A 19,028-nucleotide genomic window follows, 5' to 3' on the forward strand; every position below is an offset into this window, starting at 1 on the left:
ACGTACGATAAAAGGCCAGGATTTAATCATTCCAGTGGAATGTGCGGCCAGATTATGTACCAGAGTCACATAACAGAGGGGAATAAAATCGCGGGGAGGGGGAAGAAATATCAAAGAACCAGTCCACAGTCGTTAGCAAAGGACTTCCATCCTCGTCTGCAATGCCACATAAAAGGCCCCCTGTACAGCAAAAAGCAGACACAGGAAGATTATTTACGAACGCCGCAGAATGGCCTCGTAAAGAGTTCCGATGACACCAATGGCGGTCCCGGTCAGCATACCACTATACTGGCCGGGAATAGAGAAGTTGACCTTTTGAATGGCATATTTGCTAAACAGATCGGCAAAGTCAAAATGCTCAACATAGACCTTATACACCAGCAAAGCCTTAGCGATGTTGAAGGATAGGGGATCAAAGCTGGCGAGAGTTGGCGTTGAGCGAGTACGACGCGCAGGACCCTGGGCACCACCAGTGGCAGCTTGCCAGCTCAAGTTGAAGAAGTAAGCAGCGACTAGCGGCAAGCCCAGATTGGTGAGAAACCATAGAGTGAATGGAGCCCAGAATGCTCCAGTTAAAAGGACAAAAAGATCGGGAACTTTAATCGAGAACGAGGGAAGATATGCGGCGGGCACGGTAGGGGTAGTGGTGAGGTAACGGAGAGGTACAAGCTCGTAGAGAACGTAGCCAGCCTCCACAAGGACAAAAATAGTCTCAATGACCTTAAGGCTGCTCAAAGTTGCGCGCAGAGCGTGTGAATGCTCAATAAAACCAGATTTGGTCCACACGTGTTCCAACCCTTCGCGCATCTTCGTAGTTTGACGGTCAATGGCGTCGGTCACCACGGCAGGCGACGGGGGGAATTGTGCATTTGCTGACTCAACAACAGATCGCACAGATCGCGGAGTGGCACGCGCAGCGGAAGTGAGGGTCTTCTTTACGGCCGGAGTTATGATAGGAGCATCGTCAGACTCGCTATAGTGGTGAGTTAGTATTGGAGGCAATGATGTCATGACATATTGTCGCATGTCGCATTGCGACATGCTGGAGTGAGATCTTACGCGGACTCCTCCTCCTCTTTTGGCTTCGTTGATCGACGAGCAGGGGTCTTCTTCTCGGTCACAGGAGAAAGGTCGACCCGAGGTTCGCGCTTCACAGGTGAGCCTCTACGCGTGGCTCCCGACAGGCGTGAATAGAACTCGGCGAGTCTCTTTTCGCCAGAGAAGATGGAGCGATTATCATTGAGGTGCTTATCCAACGCGGCAATCAGTTCGGCTTTGTTGTAGTCATCGTAGCTTCAAAAACGCTCAGGTTAGCTTATTTGTGATGGGATGCGACGTAGGATAAACATACTCTTGTAGGTCGGTTGACTCGGCGATTTCAGCCAGCTCCGGCTTGCGCAACTTGTTCAGAAAAGGCAGACCGTTTGACATATTGAATGTATTAGGATAATCTGGGGATCAACAGTTCGATGTATGCGATCAAGTTGGGATCAATCTAAACTTAATAGAACCACAAAGTTAAGAGGGGGAAGGTAAGATGCAAGGAGGGGAATCGGACTGGGCTCTCTGGGGGGGGGGGAATTGTTTACACCCGCGGGATCGCCAAAACAAACCACGCTAGCGCGTTCCCTTTTAGACTTGGGAACTCTTGAAGAATTATGTATCATTCTTATTGTAAATAAAGAAAAAGGGGGAAAGAAAAGACCATGTGTTAGATTATTCTATACATTTTATACATTCTTACTTGGATATACTTGAAGGGGGTTTTCTTTTCTTCTTGGAAGAAACAACACTCATTCCGAGATCCTAAAGAGGAGATATCTATAGTACAAATTCGACCATTTTAAGGTCAGTTCTATGTAAGTTCTATCGGGAAAGGGGGTTTAAGTACAAGGTGATACACTCGAACAAGAGAACAAGAGAAGGGAGGAATGGGAGAAGAAGAGGAAGAAGAGGAAGAGGAGGAAGATGAAGAAACTCCCCTTTAAAAACAAAACAAAAAAACGCCATGCCAATGAATAAGGTCTCCTTCCTCTCGAGAAATGTATGCAGGTAAAATTCTCGGATATCACAGAGATGAGCCTTCCAGGCCCTGGTAAGCCTCGATTTGTTTAAGTAAGTATTGGTACATGACCAACATCGTTCCAGATTGGATGCTGGTCCACACGCCGCGTGGACCCACGCCGCGGAACCACCCCGCAAGCCCCTCTGTGCGGTAGATCATCTTCAAACCCGTGAATACGGATGATGTATCTAATCGTGGCGCACCAGGGGGTGCAACTGATGTAGATGGGGAGGACGTGGAGATCGGTCGCGTGTGTGTTTTCGAGGATGAATGGGATGATCCAGGAGCATGTGGTCGAGGACTTTCTTTCGGGGTATGATCACCGCTGTGTTTGGCTCCAGATGATCCAGTGGGGTTTACCGGAGGATTTTGCTGGGTTTGAATACGCGTCTTCACCACATCCAACGGACAGGTAATCACACCAGCCATACCGCCAGCCGTCGCTGCGGTGAGGATTTCCAGACCCAACCCAATATCCCGCTGACCAACCCATTCTTTAGCTAAGTTTCGTTCTTGTTCATAAAAGGCGAATTGCAGAGCAGAAAATGGCAAGTCTCGGAAAATAGTGGCCTTGTATCCGTGAAACAGGGCTGACACACCTTCTTGGCGCACGATCGTTCGGAATGCATCGGTGGTGCTGCGGTAGTTGTATCCCGAACGGAAGAAAGGATTGTTGTATCGGCCCTGCAACTGGAGCCGGGTCTTGAGCACCTCCGAAGGCACATAAACAATCGACGCAGCCAAGTCGGCAAAGAAACCACCGGAGAGATAGGCAATGTTGGGATTGATTCCGTGATCGAGCATCACACGTTTGGTGAACTCGTACACGCCGAAAAAGGTGACCGTTCCTGGGAAGGAACCCCAAAATGCGGGGATCACACCACCATATAACCCTCGTAAAAATCCTTCCTGGCGATAGATGGTTGCATAGGACGAGGTCATGGATGTGTATTTCGGAGGAAAGGTCGGGTCGCCTTGTTGCCTGGTCTTGACGGTATCCAACGAATGCATTAACATATCACCGCATGTACCTCCAATTCCTCCAGCCAACATTGCCTACCAAATATGAGGGTCAGTGTCATAATCTTAATGGTGTGTAAATGCTCCAAAATCTCACATGTAGGTACGGCGGACGGGGCTCTTCTTCGTCCTCTAGCACATCTCTGTCCCGCGCATGGCGGACGGTACCGACGGCTATCTCATTATGCGTTACAAATGGCGTGTGAGGGATAGAAGTGGGAGGATCACTGGTCGAAGGGTCCGAAGTTGCCGTTGTCGAAAACAGACCGAACACTCGCGAGGTCAGGCTCATGGCAATTATGCGCCGAGAGACTTTGGTCCCGGGATGCGCGGGAACCGGGGGGTGATTTTGGGGAGATTGGCGAGATATAACGAAAAGGTATCACCCCCGGTAAGGAATAGGTACAAAGAGTGACAAGAGAGAAAGTTGAGAGTAATATGAGGGAGATATGTCCGGGGTCCTCGGGGCCGAGATCAAAAATCTGGCCGGCGATGTTTTTTCTCCGCCCCGTGAATGCCCCTGTAATCAGGCATCAATCATGAAGATACAGATCTACGTCATGGCCTAGAATTTTACCAAAAAAAAAAAAAACTTGTTCTACTAGAATATTTATACATTTTTCATTTCAAGATAATGTGTACCTAGATTATCCGAAAAATCCAATGTATGTCCTAATACACCTGTATAGTACTATGTACCTGTATATACATATACAAAGCCCAGATGAATCTGCGATGTGAAGTGAACTTAATAAACATGGCTATCCGAACATTCGAAACAAGAAAAATACGCAATGGATACAAGAACATTGCATCTGGAGAATGAAAAGAGAATAAAGGGATGAAAAAGGAAGACATGACATTGCATTGCGTATAGCATCATCAGGGCGGTAATCCTCCACGTCCGCCTCTTTTCTACAAGGGAACCTTTTCTTGTTCCACTCACACTCAATCCACTCATCTCCTCTCAATTTGACATGAGCCAGTACATATAGGGGAAAGACACGCCGGAATAGCTCACCGAGATTTTTCATCCCGAAGTCTCAAGTCTTTCACGAAACAATATGCTCCAGGAAAGGATCATATCGACAAACGTGTCCAATGCGTGATCTGACAGTTGCTTACTGTGGCTTCTTGTTGGCAGCAGCAGGGCCAGAGACATAGCGGCTTATGTCGGTAGCCTCGTAAGCTTGACGAACAATGCCCTTGAATGCCTCCCAGCCTTGACGGAGCTGAGGGGGGGTGCTCTGGTGAGAGATGGAGGCGTCAGCACGGGCGGTGAGCTGGCGAACGGCCTGCTGAACAAAAGAGCTCTGGGCGTAGCGAGCACGGAAGAAAGACAGGTAAACCAGCAGCAGAACCCAGCTACCCTTCGAAAAGGCGATCGCAGAAAGAATCAAACGGAAGAGGAGCAAAATCTCAAGGGTGGCAACAACACCCATACTAGCATCATAGTACTGCTTAATGAATCGACCGATAGTCTCGGCGAGGGCATTCTGCTTGGTTGCAGGCTTGGAGCTTGGCGAGCTTGGCGAGTTTGCGCCCGCGGCACCCGGAGCCGGGGGTTGCAAGGTGGGGATCAGGTACGTGCGGCTGTAGGTCGCAACATGGAAGACTGAGTAGACACTGAAGGGTAGAAGGGCCAGGATAAGCTGGCGCGAGTACAACCAGACGAGAGCCATTCCTGCGACAAATCAGTTTCCTGTCACATGCTAATGATTATCGCCGGGTACTCACCAAGATATTGCACATTCTCATCGGAGATGAGCTTTGTCACGATGGTCGGCACATTTCCCTGGACGCCCCGGGCGAAGTGGCCTTTGTACACGACGATTCCATAGGTCACAGCCGCCGAGATAAACGCTAGGCGGTAGGCGATCTGTGCCGCCGAAGAATAGTAATTGAAAAAGATGAAGGATAGAGAGTAGCGGAAGACAGAAAGCAAAAGTGTGAGGTGGCTGTATACGGTCAGCGATCGATCCTTCCTGGAAAGAGCGTTTATGGGCAGAATTCCCGAGGTACGACATACCCGACAAACCAGGCAAACCTGCAGTGAGAATTTGTATTAGCACCGACTAATCATCATTGAAGCTTCACACAGCTACAGGGAACACTTACTGGAGGGTTTGAGCCAGAGCCTTCAGTCGCTCGGCCAGAGGCAGGGTTGCGGGTGGAGGAGGAGCCATGGAGAGGTTGGTGGAACTCTTCAAAGCGAGCACCTGGTCTGGTTGGGAGAGATGAGGGGAGGGGGAAAGAAGAGGAAGGGTGGATTTTTATTTTCTGCAGCAAACAGGAAAAATTCGAAGGGATAGATAAGAAAGGGGTGGAAGGAGGGAAGAGACCCGAAAAAGAAAAAGAAAAAAAAAGGGAGGAGAGGAAAGAGGCTGTGGAGGAGGCTGGGGGTGGGAGCGGGGAGATAGATGAGGTTGTGTGTTACCTATGATGCATGGGCAGCAGGCTATTGGGGCCACAATGGCAGTATTACATAGTACTAACTTGAAGGTAACTCGTACACTGCTTACTAGGGTACGTGACATTCGAGGTCACCGCTTCAGACACCGCCTTTTGAGCTGTTCACCGCTTGATCCTTCGATATGCCATCATTCAACTTACTAGTACTACGTTAGTTAGAAAGCCAGTACCGAGATGTCAGTCACTTCATACTTTATTCATCCTTATCTATCCGCGCTAAATACACCTCATCTATACATATTTTCATGGAGTTTATAGCCTTATGAGATTCCAAGGTCTCGGTGGAGCAAAAGTCAGAATACTACCACACGGGCAAGATCTACCACGTTGGAAGAGTGGGACGTAATCCTGAGTTTGGCAGATAAACCATTTCGGATTGGCCCATCGTGAGTATGACACCAAAGAGATAAACGGCTTTGACAATCAGGTTCGTGGGCCATACTGAGTATTGCTGTGTGGATCGTGATCAGAGGAGAATTTCACCAATTTTCTTCTCTACGGTGGCTATCAGGACCCTTGATTGTCTGACTCTGCCTCTGCAAAGATGGGATCCCAGAAGTTCGTCGGAAGGGACAGATCTAGGAATTCGCCAAATAGGGCATCAATGTCGGAAAACCCATGCATCGAAGTATTGATATCATCCATAGGTGGAAGAGAGCTTTCCATAGAAATCACAGGCGCAAGGCCCATATCTGATACACCGGCATCACCTCCCGATTCACCCAGGCTTGATCGGGGCTCATTATCGTGGGACGGGTCAACAGGCTCCGGGTAGGGAGAATGCAAGTGGGGAGACTGTGGCATCAAAATCGTCTTCGGTCGTGCATATTGTGATTTTTCAAGGCCAATATGCTGTAAAGCTTTCTGGCCGAGGCGGGCCATTGCTTCAGCGGAAGACCAGCGAGGACTGAGATCTTCGAGTAAACAGCAACATGCCTCCAAGCTGGCCTTGGCTCGATTAAAGTGGGTGATCAGCTTGCTAGATCGAAGTTGCCGATAAGATACACTCATCGACAAGGCTATTGCATAGGGTACAATAGGAAGAGGTGGTAGCCGGCCCGTACATTCTGTTGCAACAATGGATTGAATCCGAACTGCTGCGAGACCTTGCCGAATGGAGGAAACCTTGGCACCGTCAAGACCGTCCGTCAATTTGTACCGGCATGACAAGATAGCAACACAATGATAATACAACTCCAAAATCCCTGTGGATCAGTCAGCTTTTTATTGGTCTCGCTTCCATCATAAAACCCGACATGCTGTCCAACGCACCAAGGGCCGAGAAATCCAAATCACTGTGGGCGTCTCCTACAATATCTTCGAAGGCCGGAAATCCTTCCTCCCATCCGCTAGTGATTACGGCGGATGGCCGGTAATAGGATATGACGGTGGCAAGTAAATCCGATATGGCAAGCCACACGCCAAATGCTCCCCGAGGGGGAGTTTTTGGTCTTGGAATCCCAATGTCGCGGTCGGCCAAAAGAACTGGACGACCGCCAATGCTTGCATGCATTTTATCCAAGGTCCAGAGACCCCAGAATAATTTGACAAGGGGGTCTTCAGATGTCCGGTCCGGCCGGTCAAGATGTAGACCTATTGTTTGAGCTTGATGAATAGCCTTGCAAAGATGCAAAGATGCGGCCTCCCCCCCATCATTTCCTTCAAAATGCAAAGACATTAAAGCAAGAATACGGATACGAGTCAAGCGGTCAGACTCTAGTTCCATATCCATAGCGACTGTGAGTCCATTATGGATGCTAGAGCAGAATTGACGCGTTGGTACAATCGGCCCTTCCTCTAATAGGCGAAGACCTGAGGGCGCCTCGGGGTCTTTTGCTGCAATAAGGCAGATGGCACGCTCAAGGAAAATAGAAACAGAGCCTTGGGCTTGAGCATTGACAAATGACTCCATCTCTAGTAGAGGAATTGTGTGGTTGATCTTGGAAAAATATATGGCCGTAAGAGACTCCCTAGTTGCCTTGGGAAGCTGCTCACATGCTTGGATCGCAGATGAGCAACGCTGATTTAATAAGATTTCAACTACCCGTCGGTCCAGGGATGATGATGGCGGTGGTGCGGAAAAGGTATCATTGCCAGCAGCATCTCGCGAATCACGCACATCATGATCAGGCCCCCTTATGGATGGGGAGCTAATCCAGAGACCAACTCGGTCACGGAGACGATTCCCAGCTGTCTCATCCAGTTTCTCTCGAATGAAAGCTTCGGGGTTCAAGTCTCCTACAAATCGCTCCGTGTTGGAGGTTGATTGCAGAGCTGGATCTGCTGATGAGGTTCTCTGCCAATTTGCAATACATTGGGCAGGTGAATTCGGGCGATCTAAATGACTGGCAGCATTGTGACTCGTATCAGGCTTATTGGTAGTATTGTGTCTTGGTTGGGGTTGGCCCTCAACTGAAATGGGCGCTAGGTGTCGGCATCGCTTCTATGGAGATTCTCAGTACTTAAATGTTTGATTTTCGTGCCCCATCGACGCACCTTTCGTCGTTGACAGGTCGGACAAGCTCGTGCAGCCCGAGTTCTACTCCGCCATTGGGGAGTATTGGCTTGCCATGTAAGTTCCATCGAGACAATAGCAAGGTCATAGTCATCTCGTGCGGGGAGAAAAGAGAAATTGAAGCTTTATCGATAAGAGCAGCCAGGCCAGACCGCCTTCAGGTATACCATCATGATTGAGTTATACTAGAATAAATCGAGAATAAGAAAATTTCTAGGCTGATTATGATGTTCATATTATTACTAGTAGATTTGAATGAGAAATGGCATAGTGCCTCCCAACAGAGAGAGGCATTTTCTTGCTCCTAGATACTACAATACTCCAACCGCAGCCAGGGATCCTCGGAGCATCTGCACTTGCTCAACTTGGGACAAGCTTGGCCGGTCCTTATTCCTTTTCTTCTTCATTGTCTTCTTCAAATGCTGCCAAGGCTTCAAGAGCATCCGCATCGTCGAATTCGTCGATAGGGCAAGCTATAGCTTTCGAGTCCTCCTCGGGACATGGAGGTCTCGATACCTTGGTGGTTGTTGATGTGACATTGACCAAAGTTGGCAGATTTTCTTTCTCTGAGGAACCAGCTGACTTGACTTTTATTGGGACCAGGCTCCAATCAATCACCTCGTCATCGCCATATCGTGAGGCAAGCCAGTCATTACATTTCTTGAAATGACCATTGTCAAACTAGTCGCATCAAAGTCAGTCTCCAAAGTATTTAACTCTATGTGACCAACCAGACAATATGATTGCAGAAGAAAGAACTCACAAATCCTCTATGTGCGCTGAGGGGACTTGGGTGTACTGATTGGAGCACAGAATGTTTCTGGCGGTCAATCTTAGCCACCCGCTGCCCGGCAGGGCTTCCCCAAGCAAGAAATACAACCCCACGAGTTCGAACTCGAGCGACCAAATTAATGACTTTTTGTGTAAACGTCTCCCATCCCTTGTTAGCATGGCTATGAGCCTGGTGTGCACGAACCGTAAGACAAGTGTTGAGCATCAGCACGCCTCGTTCGGCCCAGGGGGTAAGTAAGCCACCGTTGTTTGGTGGTGGGATGAAGTCAGGGTAATTCTTCTTGAGCCCTTTGTAAATGTTGACCAATGACGGTGGAGCCCTGGTCGGAGGTCGAACCGAGAATGCCAGTCCATGAGCTTGGTTGTCGTTGTGATATGGATCCTGGCCCACAACTACTACTTTAACGGTGTGTAGTGGGGTGAGTCGGGACCTGGTTGCTCGTTCAGTACATTTTTGATAGAAGTAGGATTTTGAGGACATCCTTACCACGAATAGACATCTTCGTTTGGAGGAAAGATCTTGGCCTTGGAGTCCATCTCCTTTTTCAGAAATCGCTTCAAATTCAGAAACTCAATCGTGGTGATATCATCCTTCAAATGGGCAAGCCAGCTTTCATCCAGTGTATCAATCTCGAGTTGCAGTAACTCTCTTTGCTCTGGAGTGAGGGATGCTACCCATTTATCTTTATCGAAAGAGCTAGACCGGGGAGGTGGTGCGACTCCAGTGTCCTGTGTGCTAAGCACTTTTGGCTTGGGAACACCAAAGAAAGATGTAATGCTCCCTCCCTTTGGCTTCTTGGAGTCCGAAGCTGGGGTGGGGAGGTGATCCGCGTTCCGCTTCAGCGTTGGGCTAACCATATCGATTGAAAGTTTTGAAGAGGCCAGGCGAACGAAGGAATTGGACAAGACAAAAAAAGAATACTAAACAATGCCTGTTTTCAAATCTACCAGGAAAGATTTTTCAAGAGGTCCGTTGACAAATGATTTTCGATCGACGCGTTGTACGTGACTCGTCAGACGCGTCGGAAAGAAGCTGACTAAATTCATCGGAAAATTAACAAAAATGGTTCCGTAGTATTTAAGACAGTATACCTGTAGACTTTGATGCCCCGTATTCTGCAGGTTTTATGATTTAGTCCTGACGTTATTATTATGACTTCTTTATCATTACCATTGTGGTGAAGACTGTTAGGGTCTTTCTCCCTCTTTCTTGTTTAACAAAATGAGATTTCTTTGAGAAAATTACAGGTCGCAGAATGAACCTCTGCCGGTGTCGAATATGTTTTTAAACGAATCAAAATTGATGTGTCATATTTGGAAATACAAGGCGTCGCGATCATGGCAGAAATAGGGGGTGAAAACTACTCGTCACGATGTACGGGTGCAGATGACCGGTTTACAACTCATCGTGGCCCTCCTCAGACGCCGGGGTCTCAGTGGCCTTGTCAGAGGCCGAGGCAGGGGCGGTTTCTTCGTCGCCCTGCTCAGGCTTAGCACTCTCGGCCGACCCATCAATCTGGTACTTTCCGTTCTCCTTGATGAAGGTGATAAGGTCATCAACAGTGCGAGATCCCTCGTACTCAACCGGTTCATCCTTCTTGCCAGCAGGGTACAGCTTGATGGTCGGGAAGCCAGTGATGGAGTCAGGGACATCATTGGCGGTGGCATCAATCTTGGCGACAACAACCTTGTCCTTGAACTCGGCTACGTCGGCGTACAGAGAAGCAAGCTCGTCGTACTTGGGGGCAAGTCTAGACTAGCGTTAAAAGGGATTGTGGTGAGAATGTGGGAGACAGATATGGACTTACGACTTGCAGTGGCCGCACCACGGAGCATAGAACTCAAGCAAAACATCCTTGTCGTTGTCAATAACGAGCTCCTGGTAGCTACGGCCCACAACCACAGTGACCGGGCCCTCCTGGGTCTCGGGAATAGGTTCGGACTTGATGCTAGGCTCAACCTTGCCATCAATGACATCCTTGATGAACTTGCCAACGTCCTTGGCGTCAATTTTCTTGGACTGATCGTAGGGGTACTTGGCATTCTTGGTCGTGTCCTGAATAGCGAAAGCGGGGAAAGTCTCGGGCTCTAGGTTCAGGTTGCTAGCGTGGGCACCAAAGAGTTTGGCATCAAGAGTAACAATGTTGATGTCTCCACGGTGCTTGGCAGCGATCGGGCGGAAGTCCTCAGCGAACTTCTCGCGCTCTTCGGCGGTCTCGGCAAAGATATAGGCCAAGGGAATACCAGCCTAGGGGGGAAGAACGAATATCAGTTATCTAGTGGTTTAGTGGACAACATTCTACTTTCGACATACCGACATGTACTTGGCGTAAGTCTCGGGACCAAGCTCACCAACAAGGGGAGTGCTGGCGGTCTTCACCCACTGGATAATAGACTCCTCATCGAACTTGCCGTCGTAGACATCCTTCTTCTCATCGAAATCCTTGTACAGCACAATGGATGGCTGCTTGGCACCCTCGGCTTTGGCAAGGGAGGCGTCATTAGAGGCGGCAAACATATAGTTATCGCGGTGGGCCTCGGCGAAGGTAGTGAAACTCTTGTTTGATGTCTGGTCGTCGGAACCGACATAACCGACAATAACAATGTTATCCAGGGCCTTGAATTCTTCCAAGGTCTCCTCGGTGACGCTGGAAACGGCGGGCATTGACTGCTTGGTCATGTACGAAACGATCCTAGCAAGATGGATTGTAAGTAGATGGGTCAACAAGCCGGGGTATGGTCAGCATTTCAAGAACTCACGAGTCTGTTTGACGAGCACCGCCGTAGGGGGTGTGTGAGTCGGGGCCCCGGAAGACCTTCAGAGTTGGATAACCGTCAACCTCGTAAGTGCGGCACAGTTCCTCCTCTACGGTGCAATCCACCTTGACCAGAGGGATACCCTTGCCCTTCAGCTCGGTGGCAGCTTCTTCGTATTTGGGGGCCAATGCTTTACAGTGACCACACCAGGGAGCATAGAACTCAGCCAGGACCAAGTCGTGCTCCTTGACGAAATCATCGAATTTATCCGTTGTGAGGGAGATCACGTTGGGGGCAGGCTCGGCATCTGTCGCGGAGACCACGGTGGTGGCACCCAAAAGGCTCAGAACTAGAGGAGTAAAGGACCGCATGATGGATGTAGAAGTGTCTTGCGCAACACAAGCTAGAGCTGGAGTTATCAGGATTTGTATTAGCCTGGTGTTTTATATTTGGAAGGCAAATCAAAACAATATAAACTTACCAAGCTGGGAATTTGGGGGAGAAAGGAAGTTCCAAGGAAGTATGATTATTTAAGATAATGTGATTGGGGCCGAAGTTGAGGACAGTTTGTTCTCTTGGCTTTGGCTGTGGAGCTTCTTTTTTTGGGTACAGTATGCAGGGCGGTACCCCACGCAAGGGGAACGCCCTTTAGGTATCAGCTTGGTACCTTGTACCTTTCAAGGCTTGTCCATACTCTGCAAAGATCTACACATCCTGCAGCTCCAACTATGAACTTCAAAGTAACCCCAGAATGACACAGAAATCCTTTCAAATGTTGACTATACATGTCCGAATGGGTCTAGTACCGTGATGGTATTTACTTCAGGCCACACTAACCCGAGCTTCAGCGCCACACTGAACTTCATAAGTTACACGTAGTAAACCATTTAGTAGAATTTTCTCTCAATGATGGTGACCGAGGGCCGCTTGGCAGAATGTTGTACAACAGGCCAGAAGAGAGAAGGGGGGGGGGGGCAAGAGGAAGTAAAGAAGAAAAGAAAACATTTGAATGAAAACAAGAGAAAAATTGACGTTGGAGACGTTAAACATTTGAACATAGCGTTCAGACTCTATAGAAACAATCAAATTCAAATATTTGAATGCACAATGACTTATGCCAATTGATCCAGAAACACAGCACTTGAGTAATTTGAATGGTATTAACAATGTATATTTACATAGTATGTAGTGGGTGTACGACGAAGAGAAAGAGAAGGCATTCAAACAAAGCCAAGAGTTTCACATGAAAACCTGAATTAACAAGCAGATAGAATTGACCGAAAAAACAAAATCAATCACAAAAAATAATGATAAAATAATTTACTCTACATCCAAACCTCAAATGGCATCATATATTCATTTATTCCCCTGGGGCTCTGGTGGCGATAGAGTCATGGCCCGGGTTGGCTGACAGGCCATCAAGTTCAGCACCAAGTTCGAGTGCATCTCGTTTTCCACGTTCAACGTCCACAAGTAGCATAAGTGGCAAGGGGAGAAATATCAGAATAGCCAAAAACACAAAAGCAGGTCGAATCTCACCATATCGATCAGTTATAACACCGACAATTGCGGGGCCAAAAATGCTAGATCCTTTGTCGGTGATGGCGTACAGAGCATAAAAGGCCGCTTCGTGTCCAGGTGGAATTAACTCGGCGAAAAAGCTTCGGCAGTAGGACGACAGACCACCCATGACTAGGCCATAAATGGCTCCCAGTGGATACATCTCCCATGGTTGTTGGAGGCCAATACCCAAGCGCTGAACGGACGGGACGAATCCAAGGATCCCGTACAGTGGAATCAACTCAAACAGAATAATACAGGCGATGATGGTATGTGACGCACGAAGACGCAGTAGGCTTGACACGTAGCTCCAGGAGAAGGCGCCACACACGCCGGCAAGCATGACAATCACATTAATGAGCCCCAACGCCGCGGGCTTCATATTGAGTTCGGTCTTGGCAAACAGTACAGCGGTACCACTGACCGTAGCAATCCCGTCACTTAGAAGAAACCAAGCAGCAAGAAAGAGGAGGAGATCCTTTAAGCGCCTTGCCCGCATAGCCGTCTTCCCAAGTGACTGCCAGGCATAGGCCATGTATGCCGGCCATGAGTGAAGGGGTTTCCCATTGCTTAGCAAGGGTGGACCAGGTCGACTGCGCAGCCATAGGGTTGCTGGAATGGTGAATATGAACCACCACAGCCCGATACAGAACAAGACTAGGCGGAGTGAAAAAGTTGTCTGCTGGGTGATGACCACGATAGCAATGGATATGACTTGCAAAATCACAGCACCAATATAGCCAATCCCAATTCCAAATGATGATATTTTGGTAGAGAGACTGAGTTGTAGGGATGCCATACCGGTCGCCGCGCGCCCATCATTATCGATGGATTGGAGTAGTGGAGTAGAAGCATTCACTTCTTGCCTTCCCTCTCCTCCTGCTAGTCCTTTCTGGATCCTCTCGATGACCAAAGGATGATGGCGGACTAGAACCGGCAAGAAAGAATTCAGTAGAACAAAGGACGCACCGAAGCAGGTATTGGCCACAATCGCTAGCAACCCCCCCAAAAGGTATACCCGAGGAACAATGGCAAGGAATAACATGGTTGCTATAGCTCCAGTAAAAGCAAACATCACCAGAAGTTTCTTGCGATAGCTTCCATGGTCTGCAGCGCCCGACATTGAAATGATAAGGACTGCCTGTACCAAAACACTCAAGGAAAAAGTATACAAGGCAAAGCTTGCAGTATTGATCTCCGCACCCAGTAGAAAGATAACACATTGGCCAGTATTTGACTTTTGAGATTCATAGCTGGATTGATTGGTCACCTGGTGAGAAGGATTCCACGTTGGGCTACATGGTGTCGTTTTGTCAGACAGAAGAAACCCACGATCTCGGGCCATCTGCTCCAGGGTAATAGGCAGGAAAGAACCTGGATTGTTCAATATTCAAAAGGACGTCATCGATGAAGAGATAGAACAAGGGGGGTTGACTACATACCCATGGCACATACGGTAAACACTTCTGCGGCCCAGCCATAACAATACCAACCCGCAAGCTCCTTCTTGCTGGTCGGGCGGGGATCATCGCCAGCGTAAAGAGAAGTCCGACCGTTGATTTCAAGTTCTTCCTCCACGTCTATCTCTGTTTCATCATGACTCATTGTTAGGGCAGGTTATGTATCTTGAGTAAAATAACGCTGCTGAGAGATAGTGAGGTCATGCTTGTAAGATGGGGCAGATGGGGCAGATGGAGCTCCCCCTTACAAGAGAGTATATGTCATCCATCTTCTTACAGTACCGGTAATTAGTATACATGTTTTACCACCAGTAACACCAGGAAACGTAAGGACAATACATTTCCATAACCGCATAATACACATAACTAGAATAGTGTACCTAACTAGTTACTAAGCACATAAGTACTTCATGCTACAGGCCAAGGCACCAAGGCATCTACAGTCCCCAAAGGCGGTACATGCGCATTGCGCGCTTTCTCTTCCCTTATCCTTCATCCGTTCGGCATCAAAACCGCTTTCCCTTCCTTTCGCCTAGCCCCATCTTAGGATTCCCGGTTCCTTTGAGATCTATCCCTCCGCGCTTACAGCTGTCACACCGTTTAACACGTTAAATCGCTCCTCTTCGTCCCGACTCCGACCTACAAAACGCCAAACACCCACCGGCCATCTTCGATCACATCTTTCAGAAATTCGGCGCAATTGAAAAGAACAACCTCCCAGCATTCTTTTGGAATCGCCCATATACCTTCATCATTGACGGGCCTCTGGGTTCTTTAATCCCAAGGGCTGCAATTAGAGCTTCGGTCGTGAACCCAGCTCCCTTGATTATGATCGAGGCCATTGCTCTACACGGCCAGTGATACGCATGGCTCTGGGCTGAGAAATTTTTCTTTCACCTGGTCCTCACTTCCAGCTTCCCTTCCTACCCCAGTACCCGCTGGTTTGCGCTCAGAACAGCGACTGAACTAGCTCGCTCGTTAGGTACGGTGAAGAGGGCCCAGGAGGGGAAGGCATCCTAGAGGAAAAACACCAACCCGACGATCCGATTTGTTCAGACATGCCCGGTGTCATCATGGATCACGCCGGTGTTGATGGATCTTTGCGGCAGTCTGGCTTCAATGAGGCGACAAATGGCGCACGGAGCCACGACAAATCCTATCAACTTCCTGCTTCCATCAACGGGCCGGTCCATGTGAATGGGATGGGGGGAGACGTTGGCGCTTTGAATCAATCTTCCAAAATGTCAGCCCAAGACATGGGACTTCCCAGGCCAACACCTTTTGAGTTGCCACATATCACACAGGGGTTTTTCCCATTCCGTACACTTGTGAACCGAGCAGCGCAACAATGCTGGATTGATCTTTCAGAGTTGGTGACGGAACTGTCTACAATGTCAGTCTCCTCTGAATCATCTACTCTTCCAGCAGCAAATGGAAAGCCCCTAGGGAACCAATCTGTGGAAAATGTGAACAAGAAAGTGCGAATCTTAGATTTTGCACATGCCAAGAGGGCCGAATTCATCAAGCTCTTGGTTCTCTCGCAATGGAGTCGCCAGGCCGCAGAAGTCAGTAGGCTCATTGATATTCAAGGCTTCATTCGCACTCGACATCAAGCATATACCTCCGCGGTACAATATGTGGGCGAGATGAAACGGGATCTCGTTCGAGCACAGGTAGCCAATCCGGATCTTAAAACTGCCTTGGAAATCCTTTCGAAGGGCCGGGTAGCAACCCTTCCAGATGTGAGTTCACATGCCTTGCTTGAGTTGATGGCTTCTCTAATCCTACTTGTTCTAGCTTGGCTATAAACCCCCTAAACCCTTGAATGCAAAGGCGACGCTGAAAAAACTACACAAAATTAATCGTATCATCAGTGTACGGTTAGCGTTACATGACCAAGTACCGCCCTCCTTACGGAATTATCGTGTCCATGATGGTCGCGTTACATTCACTGTACCTGGAGAATTCGAACTTGATCTTTCGGTTGCAGAAGAATCCAATACATCTCAATTCTTTTTCGTGGATATTCGATTCCTTTTCTCGCCGTCATCCCCTATTCCAAAGGGGAGGATTTTTGACCAGCTCGATGCTAAAATCAACGAAATCCTTCATATCGATGGTCTGATAGGTTGCTTTGATTTTCTTCACGGCCTGGTCTTGACCAACAAAATCAATACACTTTTTAAACAGGCCGCAGACCTTGCTCGAGGTCTATGGTCGGACGCCTTGCGTATCGAACTCCTTCATCGAACACTGGTTGTCCAGTATTGGCCAGCAAGAGTTGGGCCAAAGAGTTGGTTGGAGATCGGTATTCAAAGAGGCGTGCGAAAGAATGCTGTCAATGATTGTGGCAAAGAAGTCCCTCGAATTGGGCTTCGCTGGATGCGGGATGGTCAACATGCAAACAGTAACGCTATTCAATTTGATTCCAACGACCTTTCTATGGAACGCCTTCTGCGGAGCATTATCGCTCTACACACATCGCATCTGCTGTCTACCGCTTATGCTACCCTGAACAAGAGTCTTCTTTACTTTAATCATGTCCTTTCACTACGGGCCCAATTATCTTCCACGGAACCTGGCGAATGTTTCCTCGATGCTCAGCTAACATTTTCTCGGTCTCTTCGGGTCTCCATAGAACCTTTGTCAGGGGCGATCACTCTGTCTAGTGCATCAGTGACTTCAGAACGCCCTGAGCCTGAGCGAAGTGCAAATAAGTCAGCGATTGAAGAGCTTCTGTCTCGTGTGTCCCGTCTGCGATGTGCCACTGCAATTGAGGAAGTCGAAATTGGCACCAAATCTCTCGGTCTAGAGACTATTGGTCAACGAAGCCTGGGGCTTGACATCCGTCGCCTGTTTCCCTCAAATACGATGCGTTCTGCATTCTTCACGCATCCCCTTTGGGATCGTCGTTGGGCCGTTGCGGCTACGAGTAGTATGGATGGCGATGGCTGGTGGTTGGTTCAACTTCGGTCTACGGAGTCCAACATCACCTTGCCCGCTCATCGCGTCAGTACTACTCTGATTTCCACACAGCGAGGATTCGACTACTTGGCGTGTGCAGAATCATTGCATGGTCTGACGGGCATGCTGTCAATTTATGCTAATGCTCGGTTTTTGGCAGAAATGCCCGACCTGCAATTCTATCCATCCCTGGACCAGTTGCAGCTCGGTGCAAATCTTCAGGTGCCGGACCTAATTTTCCGCTACAAGCCATCTGCACTTCCCTCGTCTCTTCGAATATCATTGCCTGCGGGGATAGAGCATGGCTCCTATCTACAAGATACAGTACGTCTCTCCTTCCATGGAGTGGATCATCAAAACAAGTCAGCTGTTCTTGTGGCCCATTGTAGTCTTCGATACCGTGTTAAGTCTCTTCTTTCTCTGGTATCCAAGACAGATTCTTCGCTTCTCATGCAAGACAAAGGTTGCGGGTTTGCACTCCGCATGGTCGTCCCAGCTGGGAAGTGCATCATGATTGGCCTGTTTGAACGTTTGCAACGGTTTGATTGTGTTCTCTCAATCCTCCAGTCCTTGGTGAAGCAAGGAATGGAAGTCCGGTCATTATCTCTCTCCCAGGTTGCATTTCTGTACGGTCCCGGGCAGAAGTTCGCTGCCCGGTTCGACATTGATGTTTCAGAACATTCTCTCTGCGATTTCATTGATGCCTCACATGGTCTGTCAAACGCCGATCCTTTATTCCGCCGACACCTGAAGATCTCTTTCGATAGTCCCAGTCCGCATCGTCGCATTCAGGAACCACTGACCGTGGTCTTGAATCATCGGTTCTCAGAAACCGGTGTGGACTCTATCCTTGGATTCATGTCCGATACTTTCCCGCTTTTGCAGTGTTTGGATCAAATTACCAAGACTGCTCCAACGGAGTCTTCAATTGTACATGTCACTGCACGCAGTCCTATGGTTCTTCAATTCCATTACCCTCGATTGAACTACCGATTTCGCTTATCTGCACGACCGCGGCTGGGTCGCATTGTGTGGTTACTTGAAGATTCTAATCGATCAGAGTCGCTCGAAGGCAGTCACTCCTCAAACATTGTTAGAGACAAGATCTACAACTCAAAGGGCGACGGCTGGCAAGGATTGGGTGATGGTGCCATATCCTCCCTCGAGAAAATCGGCAACCTTCTTTTCGAGCTCCATTCGTCCCTCGGCGCATGCGTTCCCGAGCCTAATATTCAGGGAACTGAAAAGAAAACCGAGCAGGATAGCACAGCCGAGCTACATCCAGAAGCAGGCCCTATCATGAATACTGCCATGCTAGAAACAACATCAGCTGAAAGAACAGATATCCTAGGCAATGCCGATGTCATTACAATCGACTAATTTGCCCTCATGGCTGGGGGGCGGGGGCGGGGATTACTCTAAT

General features: G+C 48.6%; 8 protein-coding genes across 8 annotated transcripts; 1 reads left to right on the top strand and 7 right to left on the bottom strand.

Moving 5' to 3' along the window:
* Positions 1-213: 213 nt before the first annotated feature.
* N7466_010652 (uncharacterized protein) lies at positions 214-1,431 on the bottom strand (the record flags this gene model as incomplete). Its single annotated transcript, XM_057170041.1, has 3 exons — positions 214-973; positions 1,060-1,293; positions 1,352-1,431. The coding sequence occupies 3 exons, from the start codon at positions 1,429-1,431 to the stop codon at positions 214-216; spliced, it is 1,074 nt and encodes a 357-aa protein (XP_057016650.1).
* Positions 1,432-2,068: 637 nt separating this feature from the next.
* On the bottom strand, positions 2,069-3,377 carry N7466_010653 (putative mitochondrial carrier protein; the record flags this gene model as incomplete). Its single annotated transcript, XM_057170042.1, has 2 exons — positions 2,069-3,121; positions 3,183-3,377. 2 exons carry the CDS (start codon positions 3,375-3,377, stop codon positions 2,069-2,071), a joined length of 1,248 nt encoding a protein of 415 aa, XP_057016651.1.
* An 829-nt stretch (positions 3,378-4,206) lies between these two features.
* Positions 4,207-5,271, bottom strand: N7466_010654 (uncharacterized protein; the record flags this gene model as incomplete). Its single annotated transcript, XM_057170043.1, has 4 exons — positions 4,207-4,769; positions 4,823-5,043; positions 5,115-5,132; positions 5,204-5,271. The coding sequence occupies 4 exons, from the start codon at positions 5,269-5,271 to the stop codon at positions 4,207-4,209; spliced, it is 870 nt and encodes a 289-aa protein (XP_057016652.1).
* A 793-nt stretch (positions 5,272-6,064) lies between these two features.
* On the bottom strand, positions 6,065-8,166 carry N7466_010655 (transcription factor domain-containing protein; the record flags this gene model as incomplete). The annotated part of the gene is made up of 3 exons (XM_057170044.1): positions 6,065-6,762; positions 6,830-7,917; positions 8,054-8,166. 3 exons carry the CDS (start codon positions 8,164-8,166, stop codon positions 6,065-6,067), a joined length of 1,899 nt encoding a protein of 632 aa, XP_057016653.1.
* Positions 8,167-8,459: 293 nt separating this feature from the next.
* N7466_010656 (uracil-DNA glycosylase) lies at positions 8,460-9,722 on the bottom strand (the record flags this gene model as incomplete). Its single annotated transcript, XM_057170045.1, has 3 exons — positions 8,460-8,753; positions 8,836-9,295; positions 9,352-9,722. The coding sequence occupies 3 exons, from the start codon at positions 9,720-9,722 to the stop codon at positions 8,460-8,462; spliced, it is 1,125 nt and encodes a 374-aa protein (XP_057016654.1).
* A 538-nt stretch (positions 9,723-10,260) lies between these two features.
* pdiA (protein disulfide isomerase PDI1) lies at positions 10,261-11,992 on the bottom strand (the record flags this gene model as incomplete). The annotated part of the gene is made up of 4 exons (XM_057170046.1): positions 10,261-10,615; positions 10,673-11,112; positions 11,179-11,557; positions 11,625-11,992. 4 exons carry the CDS (start codon positions 11,990-11,992, stop codon positions 10,261-10,263), a joined length of 1,542 nt encoding a protein of 513 aa, XP_057016655.1.
* A 989-nt stretch (positions 11,993-12,981) lies between these two features.
* atg22-1 (putative autophagy protein Atg22) lies at positions 12,982-14,786 on the bottom strand (the record flags this gene model as incomplete). Its single annotated transcript, XM_057170047.1, has 2 exons — positions 12,982-14,555; positions 14,624-14,786. 2 exons carry the CDS (start codon positions 14,784-14,786, stop codon positions 12,982-12,984), a joined length of 1,737 nt encoding a protein of 578 aa, XP_057016656.1.
* A 913-nt stretch (positions 14,787-15,699) lies between these two features.
* Positions 15,700-18,985, top strand: N7466_010659 (mediator of RNA polymerase II transcription subunit 14; the record flags this gene model as incomplete). The annotated part of the gene is made up of 2 exons (XM_057170048.1): positions 15,700-16,383; positions 16,439-18,985. 2 exons carry the CDS (start codon positions 15,700-15,702, stop codon positions 18,983-18,985), a joined length of 3,231 nt encoding a protein of 1,076 aa, XP_057016657.1.
* Positions 18,986-19,028: the final 43 nt, after the last annotated feature.

Source organism: Penicillium verhagenii, assembly GCF_028828195.1.
Source record: "Penicillium verhagenii strain IBT 33310 chromosome Unknown utg000011l_segment0_segment0, whole genome shotgun sequence".
NCBI classification, from domain to species: Eukaryota; Fungi; Ascomycota; class Eurotiomycetes; order Eurotiales; family Aspergillaceae; genus Penicillium; species Penicillium verhagenii.